General features: G+C 37.0%; 1 protein-coding gene across 5 annotated transcripts in view; it reads left to right on the forward strand.

The window, feature by feature from the left end:
- NEGR1 (neuronal growth regulator 1) overlaps nucleotides 1–12,049 on the forward strand; it is an 841,086-nt gene that overhangs the window by 642,586 nt on the left and 186,451 nt on the right. For all 5 annotated transcript variants that reach the window (XM_049618497.1, XM_049618499.1, XM_049618494.1 and 2 more), the window contains exon 5: nucleotides 8,248–8,368. In XM_049618497.1, coding sequence (XP_049474454.1) covers nucleotides 8,248–8,368 — 121 coding nt within the window. The remainder of the gene's footprint in view (nucleotides 1–8,247; nucleotides 8,369–12,049) is intronic.

Here is a 12,049-nt window from a genome sequence, read left to right on the forward strand (position 1 = left end):
TCATTTTGAGGGAGTGGGATGGTGTCAATTTGTTTGCCACTGGAGCTATGAAGTTTCTTTTGAACTACCTCAATTCACTAAGGCTATTGAAATAATTCTTGGATTCACTCATCTTTTTGATAATAAGACTCTGTACAAAACCAAAACTCCCATTGAGAATGACAAGGGAGGAAGAAGGTCTTTATGGCTATTGTCATGTAACTAAGAAAACTTGAATCTTGATTAGGCTTACTGGGTGCCAAGTGCAAAGGTTCTGTTGCTTGCACCTGCAGAGCCTGGAGTTTTGGATGAAGAACCTTTAATTATCTTCATCCTGAAATGACTGGCTAAACAATGAATGGAAGTAATCCCACTGAGTAAATGAAAAGGGAAGACTCCTCTTTTATGAGCATCTAATCACACAGGTGTTAAATACCCCTTCTTGACCCTTTCACTGCTGGCTTTTCCCAACATCTGTTCTTTGCTGTTCCTCACATCTGTTAATAACATTTCTCTAAAATTGATTTGTTTCAGTATGCAATTGCTTCAGCTCACAGCCGTATGCGATTTGATACAAGAATGGTATGCCTACATTTCAGCAGTGCACACAAATTTGTCTATTCCAAAGGATGCCATTGTACTTATGAAATTGAGAGGCTCAGGTAGTCACCCTCTCTGCTACTTTGGTATAATTGAAAGAAGTTACATCTGAGCAAAACAAAAACTGTCTTCATGGAAATAAAAACAGTTCTAGAAACACAAATGCATGCAGAGGCTCACATTTACACTCCCATTCCCTAAAAAAAAGCAGCATACACTCCTGGGTTAGGGCCAAAATTCACAGAGTAATGGAGTGTGATGGTAAAACAAGTAAGTTCTGGAAGCAGTCATTTAGATTTTAGCATTTGGTTATCTCTTCTAGGAAGGGCCCAATATGCTTCCTTAAAACACAGAACATTTTTTGGTAGAAAATAAGTATTTTATACAACTTAGCTAAGCATACTTATAATTCATTATTATAGCTCCAGTTTGAGACTTAATTAATCATAATTGTTGTGAGGTATATATTTCTGGCAAATAAGCAACTATATACCATACTATGATGCAATTAATTGAGGCCTTTTCCTCACATAAAATTCCTGAGTACATTACAACTCATGAGCACATAGAAACCTGTTGAACCAGGGATGATTTGACCTGAAAGTAATGAATCATGTAATATAGGATGTGAACTAGACCTTACACATCTACTAGTGCCACTATCCAACATACCCAGAATGTCTCCCAAGAAATATTAAACCCACAGTACTCCAGAATACAGTTCCTTATACAAAACCTTATACAATTGCATGGTCTCATAAGTTTGGGAAAAACTTCATACCCTACAATATTCATAACGCATACATGCACATCAGTCTCTGAGATGTGCTCTAGAAAAGAAACCTGCTGGGTATAATCAGACATTTCTGTGGCCATAGAACTCTTTTATTTACACAAAATAATAGGGTTCAGAATTAGATAAACTTGGAATTTCACTACAAATGCCTTGTCACTGCCAGTTAACTAAAATGAGTTGACTCAGGTCCAATGTGACCAATGATCTATTTAATTAAATTTTCTCTCAATTCCTTCCTTTTTTATGGATTGGCCAATGACTTTCTCATCATCCTAAAAATTACTGCAACAGCCTCCTAGCTGTTCTGCCTGTTTCCCCTCATGCCTCTCTACAGACCATGATCCATTCAGCAGCCAAAGAATATTTATAAAATATTAATCAAATGATTGTCACTCTGCTCAAAATCTCCAAAATCTCATCTCCTTAGAACAAAATTCAGAGGCTTTACCATGGGTTACCAGACTCTACACAACCTGAGCCCCAGCTGCCTGCCCAATCTTCCCTTCTGATTCTTCCTCTCACTTATCTGCTTAAACTGTGATGACCATTTAAACCTGTTAAGTATGTTTCCACCTCAAGCATACTCTCAATTCAAATCTTTTCCATTTTCTATTTCTTTTTATTGTAATAACTTACTATATATTACCACATGATTCCTTTTCTCACATCATGCAATTCTCTGTTCAAATATTGCCTTATCAATAAGGACCTTTATGACTGCACTATATAAAACAACACATCTTGATATTACGTTTTTCTTTTACTCTGCTTAATTTCCATCTTAGCTCATACAACTTTCTTACTATTTATTTATTTATTTACTTTTTAATTTACTTTTTGTACGTGCGTGTACAGGCATACACATACACACACCCTTCAAAAATGTTAGCCCTATGAGGCCAGAAATATGACTTATTTTCATTAACATGGTCCCTAATAAAAATATTTGTTTAATTGATAAAGTGATGAAAAATAGATAGGTGGATAAATCCACTTCTTCTTGAACAGTTATTTTTAAAAGAGGTAGAATAATGTGAATAAAGGTTCATCTGTGTCCCCAAGAAAAATCAATAAATAGAGCCTTCTATGTTAAGTGTATAATTTTTAACCCCCAAATGAAATCTATATGAGACTGCCTTCTCCATATTGATTACCCACAGCCCACAGCCCTTTCATCCTCTAACACACACAAAAAAAATGTTCTTAGAACTTTTTCTTATGTGCAGTGTTAACTCTGGACTTATTCTTCATGTATGCTTCCAATGACATTTTAGGCATTTTTTTCCATTTTCAGTGACCATCACAGCAACCTGTGAACCTCTAGACAACAGGATCATGTCCCTTTAACTTGTGTGGTAAAGCACCTAGTGTTGAGCCATATGCACAAACAACTGTATAAAAAGCCTTTTAATGACAAATTAGATTTTATTTCAATTCATTACGCATGGGTTTTCAGGCAATGTTCCGGATTTCATGGTTTTGTTTGTAATGAGTCATGGCCCCTTGACAAACAAGAGAGTAATTAAACTAACCAGGTTATCAATAGAAGCTTGTGATGGATCTCCTGTTGCATATGGTTGTTTCATCTTCAGTAATAGTTGGATATCATAAAAGATTATGCCCTCTTAGTGTGACAGGGAGAGAAGGAGAGATTAAAGCCTATGAGAACAAGGGTGGAAATGCAATCCTACCAATGCCTCTCACAGGCAAAACAGCGTCATAATAATTGACAAATAAGTAGGCTTTTATGTATAGATGTATTTTGTATATTTTATTGCCTTTTATGGGAGGATGTGAATCTTTGCTTTATAAAGATAACTAAATTTAGTAACCAATTTCTTATATGAAAGTGTGTGGATATACATATATTTGTATGTATATGTATATACACACAAACCTACACATATAGACATAGACATATATATGTATATGTGTAATATATTTACATATTTACATATATACTACATATATACATATATAAATGTGCATATGTATCACCTCATAACTATTTCTTCTTCAAATATTTTTGGTAAACATTTTCTTTATTATTTTTCACCAAGTTATTAGCAAGCACTTTAATAAAAATATTTCTTTGCAAGTTTTTTTTCCAGAATTGTAATTGAACTATTACTATTAGGAATAAAAACACCACAGAGAAATGGAGGTGCTGCAATTTCAAAGTGAAGTATCACCCTTAACAGAAAATGATGAATTTGCTAGGGTATTTTTAAAAGGAAAGGCAATGTTCTGTAGTAAGAGTGTTTACAGTTTTCATATTCACTGCATATTGAAAAATCATTAAACTCTGTACTTTTTATTGCTTTCTAAAGAAATCTAAAATATATCCAGAGTGCCCACTTACTCAGGTCATTTGTCTGAATGAATTAGTATTTGCATTTTCAAGGTTGCTGTTGTGTTGACAACTTTCCCATAGTGTTATTTAAAATATATACTATGTTCAAAAGATTGATGGAAAATAAAATATTTATGAAAACAGATATTCATATAAAACTCCTAGAAGATTACATAGGAGAAAATCTAGATGACCTTGGGATGGGTGATGACTTTGTAGCTGCAACACCAAAAGGCATGCACAATCCATGGAAGAAATAATTGATAAGCTGGACTTCATTAAAATTAGAATTTTGGGATCTGTGAAACACACTATTAAAAGTATGAAAAGAAAAGCTACACACCGGGAGAAAAATATTTATAAAAGGCACATCTGACAAACGACTGTTGTCCAAAATATACAAAGAACTGTTAAAACTCAACAACAAAAATACAAACAATCCAATTAAAAAATGGGCCATAGGCCTTAACAGACACTTGGCCGAAGATATACGGATGGCAAATAAGTATATGAAAAGATGCTCTGCATCCTATGTCAGCAATGAAATGCAAATTAAAACAATGAGATACTACTACACATGCAGTAGAAAAACCAAAATCTGGAACACTGACAGCTACAAGTGCTGGCAAGGGTGCGGAACAACAGGAGCTGCCATACATCGCTGGTGGGAACACAGAATTATAGAACCATTTTGGAAAACAGTGTGGTGGTTTCTTACAAAACTAAACATAACCTTATCATATGGTCCAATAATTGCACTCCTTGACATTTAGCCAAAGAATTTAAACTTAATGTACACAAAAACTTGTGCATGGATGTTTATAGAAGCTTTATTTATAATTTCCAACTCGGAAGCAATCAAGATTTTTTTTAGTAAGCAAATGGATGAATAAGCTGTGGGATGTCCAGATGATGGAATATTATTCAATGATAAAAACAATTGCTCTATCAAGCCATGAAAAGACATGGAGAAAACTTAAATGCATATCACTAAGTGAAAGAAGCCAATCTGAAATGGTTACATACTCTATGATTGCAACAATTTAATATACTGGAAAATGCAAAACTTTGGAAACAATGAAAAGATCAGTGGTTTCCAAGAGTGGAGGGGTGATAGAGATTAATACAGCACAGATTTCTAGGGCAGTGAAAATTATTTGTATGATATTATAATCATTGTTATATGTCATTATGCTCTTGCCTAAATCCATAGTATATACAACACCAACAGTGAAATCTAATGTAAACTATGGATTTTAGGTGATAATGACGTGTCAATGTAGGTTCATCAACTATAACAAATGTACTGCTGTGGTGTAGAGGGTGTCAATAACAGAGAGGCTATGCATATATTGGGGCAAGGAGTAAACGGAATATCTCTGTACCTTCCACTCAGTTTTGTGTGAACTGAAAATTGCTCTAAGAAATACGGGGCACCTGTGGCTCAGTCAGTTAAGCATTTGACTCTTGGTTTCAGCTCAGGTCATGATCTCACAGTTCATGAGTTCGAGCCCCACATCAGGCTCCACACCATGCTTAGGATTCTCTCTCTCCCTCTCTCTGCCCCTCCCCTGCTTGTGCTCTCTCTCCCTCAAAATAAATAAGCTTTTTTAAAAAAAATTTTGTTAGTGTTTATTTATTTTTGAGAAAAAGAGACAGAGTGGGAACAGGAGAGGGCCAGAGAGAAAGGGAGACACAGAATCTGAAGCAGGCTACAGGCTCTCAGCTGTCAGCACAGAGCCCAGTGTGGGGCTTGAACCCACGAACCATGAGATCATGACCTGAGCCAAAGTCAGATGCTTATCTAACGAGCCACCCAGGTGCCTCAATAAATAAACTTTTAAAAAATCACACATGCATAAAACTTCTAATGTTTCTCTCCCAAATTCACTGACTTACTATCTTACCCATCTCAGACAATAGGTATTCTAACTTTGCAGTTAAACCCAATGAAGTCACCGTGGACTCCTCTCTCATATTTTAAGTCTGTTAGGGAAATCTTATTGGCTTCAACTTTACAATAGACTCTAAAGCCAATTACTTTCACTACCTTTAGTGCTACCACCCTAGTCTGAGCTGCCAACATCATTGCCTTGCATACTGCAACAGTTTCCTACTAGTGTTCAGCTTTCCTCCTGTCCTCACTATGGTCTTTTCTCAAGAAAGCAGCAGCCAAAATACCTTTGAAACTAAAGTCAGATTCTATCCCTCTTCTATAGTAATTCACCATTTCACTCAGAGGAAAGCCAAGTCTTTAAAATGGCCCTCAAAGAAGTCCACCTGAGCTTCCATCCTTTGGTCCCATGTATCAGGGTTCTCCAGAGAAACAGAACCGATGTATGTATGTATGTATGTATGTACACACACACACACACACACACACACACACACACACATCTATATCTAAAAACCTATAGATATCTAGATAGGTAGATATACACATACATATTTACACATACCTACACGTGCACACACACACACACACACACACACAAAGAGATTATATTATGAGGAATATCTCACGTGATTATACAAACTGAGAAGAGCCCCAAATTGCTGTCTACAAGAAAAACCCAGGAAAGTCACTGTATAGTTCAGTCCAATCCAAAAGCCTGAGATTTGGGGGAGCCAATGGTGTAAATCTCAGTCCTAGGAAAGGAGACCGATGTTTTAGCTCAAGCAGTCAGGCAGAGAAGGGGTGAATTCTCCTTTCCTCTCCCTTTAGTTCTACTCATGCCTTCAATGGAATGTATTATGTGCACCCAATTGGGAGAGGGCCGTACACTTTACTGTGTCCACCAATTTGAAGGTTACTTCCATACAAAAGCAGGCACACCCAGAAATAATGTTTCGCAAATAGCTGGACACTGTGACCAAGTCAAGTTGGCAGCAATTAACCATCATCACACTCTATCTCCTGAAAATCTCCCTTCTTTCTCTTTGCTTCAGCCACACAGATATCTTTGGTAATTTTCAAACAAACCAGGCTTGCTTCAGCCTCAGGGCCTCACTGCAAGCTGTTCTCTCATCCTGGAAGCCTTTTTCTATGGATAGCCACAGGGAAAACTCACTCATCTACATCTAGTTTTTGCTGAAATCTCACTTTTCTTGATGAATCCTCCTCAGATTACCCCACATAAAATTGCAATCCATGCCTTGCTCTAATTCCTCTTATCTTGCTCTAATTTTTTAAACCATTTTCTTATCACCTTCTAACATTGTATTTAAATTACTTATTTATTTTATTTGCTGCTTGTAGTGTATCTTCCCATCCCTCCCTTCATCTAGAATGTAAACTTCATCATGTCAGGGAGTTTAACTGCTTTGTACCTTGAGAAATGTTAGGCGTATATTGATAGCTCAACAACTATTTAATGAATAAAGGAGTGGCTGTATGGGGTGCCTGGGTGGATTAAGCAACTGACTCTTGATTTTGACTCCGGTCATGATTTCACAGTTTGTGAGACGGAACCCCGCGTCAGGCTTCACATTGACAATGCAGAGCCTGCTTGGGGTTCTCTCCCTCTCTCTCTGCCCCTTCCCTGCTCTAGCTCTCTTTCAAAGTAAATAACCTTTCAAAAAATAAAGGAGTGACTATGGTACAAAGAATCTTTTTATGCATCATTTTGTGTGCTTTGATCTCTGAATATGCAAATATGAACCAGACACCCTGCCTTCAAGCAGCTAACAAGAAAGTCTGACATATCCATAAATAATAACAATACAAGATAGAAAGTATACATTATACATTATGAGAGATTTAAATCTACTATTCAGGGAAGGGGGGGCTATTTTCAACCAGAGCAACAGGAAACAGCATGGAGATACCTAATTGGGCCTTGAATTTGTAGAAATGGAAAAGAATAGCATTCCAGGCAGAAGAAACAACCCCCCCCAAAAAAAAATCACTAATGTGCTAAAGCACACGGAGTAAGCAGAAAAAAGCACAGAATAATGAAAGAGTTCAGGCTTTGAGTCAATATACCTAAATCAATATGCCAATATTATAGCCAAATCCTGCAGCTAAGTAGCTATGTGACCTTAGACAAATTATTTAACCTCTCTGAGCTTCAGTTTTCATATTTATGGTTTTGGGATAATACCATCCAGCTTAGAGTTTACTGTGAGGAAATCGTGAAAATAAAGCAGCAAGCCCAGTGACTGGCTCCTAGTGATCACTCAATAAATGAGAGCTATTATGGGAGTGTAGTTTGACTGGAGTACAGATGAAGTGTTGCCCTCAACAATGCCATTTTTCCAACAGGAAGCATGGCCAAAATGTATTGCATTTACTCTGCACTTCTTGGGAACATTCATCTATTGTCCAACGTGAAAAATGAAGCTGAAAATGACTAGTCTTGTATTAGAAGCATAAAACACTGAAGATGTGATGCATTGGCCTATCAGGCATAAGATTGCTTTGAATATAGAAGGAATAAAAATATATGTGTGTTATATTTCTGCTGAAGATTAGTTTTACTTACCCACCAGTTTCTTTGTTTGTTTGTTTCTTTTTCAGTTGCTCCTACAATTCAGGAAATTAAATCTGGCACCGTGGCCCCGGGACGCAGTGGATTGATAAGATGCGAAGGTGCAGGTGTGCCGCCTCCGGCCTTTGAATGGTACAAAGGAGAGAAGAAGTAAGGACTTTTTGATTATTACTGTGTTTCAAGCACTTTGAGCTAATGTGTTTGTGTTTCAGATGCTTACTTCAAGCCATTTCTTTAACTGGCTTGAATGATTCTCAGCAGCCTCCTCACAGGCAGGCAAACTGAAGGGGCCCACATGGGAGGGATGAGTAGCTAATAGCATCTAGAAGAAATGTCCACTTTGGTTTTATAGGATCTCAGAAATGCCTGAAAATCCCACATTACTGATGCATTTCATTTCTTCCCTTCTTTTCTGAACCAGAACACCATTGCTCTTGCTGGCAGCCATGTTTACTTGGAAAGTAAACTAGCTTTTAAAGGACTTGGGCACAGCTTCCATGAGTGCACTCCAAAAGCAATCGGAGCTGCTGCCTCTGCCTGGCTTCCTTGATAAGTCTCAACCCTTTCACCTGCCTTACTCTCCCACAAGGCATTTTAACATTTCATTTTACAGAACACTGTGTTTTAGATATTCTATCACTAAAGGGCCTGTAGAGGAGATAAAATACATAGTTAAAGGACTAACCAAGGGGATTTTAGGGTTACTGTAACTTTAGCTCTATATGATTGTCCCCTTGAGGAGCCCCAGGAAAAACCTTGACAAGAGCTATTGAACAAGAGAAGACAGGACTTGACTACTTTCTCTTTACTTTCAACCAGTAGGCTCATTCAGACTTCTTCAGCTGCTCTTATCAAGCCATCAAAGAAGAGTGGGACCCCTGTGGGTTAACTGGAAGATGTAATGCAGAGGGGAGGATATTATCTATAATATATATTTTTTGCTTCAAAACTAGGGAGGAACATGTTCAAGAAAATGTTAGATTGGACCATATGAAACTGCCATTTATAGCCAAAAAAGCTGAATATTGGCAATTCTGTACTGTTTGACATATATGCATGGGGTTTACTTATACCATCGCTCGTGACTAATTACAGCTAAATGTCTGAACTGAAAACTGGTGAAATGACATTATGAGCTTAGATATTGCCATAATGGATGACACTGGATGTGACATAAGCAGCTATTTTTTTTTTCTTAAACTGTAATCAAAAGAGGATTTGTAGAAGACCTTCTCCCTCTTCAACAGCAGCCTTAACAATAAAGGATATCCCCATAACTATCTCATTTGACCCGAATAACTGGCTCTGCTTTTACCTAAAATTGTTTGCAACTATTTTTATGCAGCCTCTTTCACAATTTGGTGTGTTCCATTTTTAATTCTTCTTACTAATTAACGTTTTTACTAATTCTAAATCTACGTCTTTGTAGCTTCATAGAAGCCCCATATTTTTATATACTTAGAAGTAGATAAACTGGGTCTGTGGTCACCCTGGCCCTTCTGTACAATATTGTATATCAGCCAATATAACCTTTCTCAGATTCTGATAATCCAGATTGAGAAGCTTCCAGTTTGTGATTATCTATATAGACAAATATCTAGAAGAACGGTTCCAAATCCTCGAAAGTTATGAAACCCTTTGTTCAAATATTATCTTATATGGAAGCCCAGTAAGTAATATCTATGAAAGCAGGACTTCTCTGCTAGATGTGGGATGAATAGAATTTCAATTCCATCTGCTCAGAACCCTCCCTTCTAACAGACTGTCCTTGCAAGGGCCTCCCCCAAATCCCTGGTACTCCACAAAGCACAATTTAAATAATGACAAACTATTTAGTATAGCTTTCAAAGTCACTGTTGAACCTGTCATACCTTTCTTACAGGCTAATGGAATTATCCCTAGTAGTACATGTGAGAGCTCCTTTGTTAAAGTTTTTTTGGTTTCTAGTATTGTGTGAAATGATGTCCTGAATTTTTTTTTCTGTTTCTCTCTTTTCCTTTCCTAAATTCAGAAACCATTGTCATAAAAGGCTACAATAATCCTTAGTCCACTTTCTTGGCCTATAGCAAAAACAGCAAAGGACCCATTGGTGTCCGTAGTCATAGCTTCAGTGATTTTTTTCCCTACTGGAAAGATGGACTATAGCTTTCATTACATTTTCAAAGGAGTTTAGAACCACTGCTAAAAAATAGTGGATTGATTCTCCCCAATCAATGCCCTTTCCCAACACACTCACACACCTAGAGAAAATCTGGGAGCTGTGAAAATCAGATGCACCTGTCAAAGGCAAACACACTTTGGTTTCAGAGTGAAGTGCACATTTGTCATTTGTTCAGGTTATATTTAAGGAAATACCCAAATTACCAAATCCCACTGAGTATATAAATTCCCCTCAAAATTACCATAAAGCAAATTTGAGAATGTGTGCAGAGTAGGAAAGGGAAGGCTTCTAGTTGCTGAATGATGGTTGTTACACTCCCTGAGTGGGTTTACCATGCTATCTTCTGGGCCCAGGCCATTCAAATATTTATCTCATTAAAATGAAAAACTATCCATGTAAAAAGCACCTGCTGTTTGACAGGCAGGGTTCTAAATTGTTAACAAAAATTAGCCCGATTTATTTTCACAACAAACTGATAAGATAGATACTATTATTATTCTCACCTTTTGCTTGGGGAAAACCAAAGCAAGGAGTGTTTTTAAGTCATTTGCACAAAATCAGACAGTTAGTGACAGATCTGGGAATTGAACTCAAGAAGTCTTGCAAATCTTCATGCAGAGTCCATGCACCTAGTATAGGTCATGGCACTTCAGAGACTATTAAAAATAATTTGAAATGTCAATACTAAATGGCAGGGGTAAAGGCATCGCAGGTCATTTGTGAATTAGCAAAATAAAAGACTGCACATACAAACAGTCAGACTTTCTGAGTTTATTTAGTCAAAGACACAGAAATAATGGAATCAAGGTAGACACACAGAGAAGAAACAGATAGAGCACATTTCCGAGCTGTTTTCTTGACCTCAGGGTCACTAACAGAAACATGAAGCTGTCAGAGACCCTGTCAGAGTGTAGCAGAGTTTTTACAAGATCTGGAGAAGTTTTGTTTCCTAGAGATCTCCTATAGTTGGAGCTTACAAAAATATTCAGAAATAACTTACTCTTTCAGGTCTACTTAAGAGAATGTTTATAAAAACTCATTTCTTTTAAATTAAGATCTTCAAAGCCAGATCTTCATTCAAATAAAATACAAATAAACACAAGCAAATTGAAAAAAAAAAGTCAGTACCTCAACATCCCTAGTCCTATCTCTACCTATAGTTCTTCCACATCCTATAAAATCCATTTCTGTGTGCTGAGAATAATCTAAAAACCTTTAAAAAAAACTGCAAAATAAAGCACAATTTAAAGAAAAGAAGGAAACAAACGCTTACTGAGGACAAATCACTTTCTAGGTTCTTTAAATTCTTTTATCTCACTTATTCTTCAGACGTCTGTGAGACACAATTTATTGTCCTCAATTTACCGATGACAGAAGTGAGACACAGGAGACTTAACCTGCCCAAGAGCATTCAACTTAAAAGATGCCATCAAGACACATTTTATTGTTAACCTTTCAGCCCACATTGTTTCTGTTGTATACAGTGCCACTCTTAGTTATCTATTGCTAAATAACAAATTATCCCAAAACTCAGCATCTTAAACTAGTAAGCATTTATTATCACAGCTTCTGTGGATCAGAATGGGAGCAGCTTAGCTGGATAGTTATGGCTCAGGGTCTCTCATCAGGTTGCAGTCACGTGTCACCTGGCACCGGTCATCTGAAGGCTT

Source organism: Panthera uncia (genome assembly GCF_023721935.1).
Source record: "Panthera uncia isolate 11264 chromosome C1 unlocalized genomic scaffold, Puncia_PCG_1.0 HiC_scaffold_4, whole genome shotgun sequence".
Lineage (NCBI taxonomy): Eukaryota > Metazoa > Chordata > Mammalia > Carnivora > Felidae > Panthera > Panthera uncia.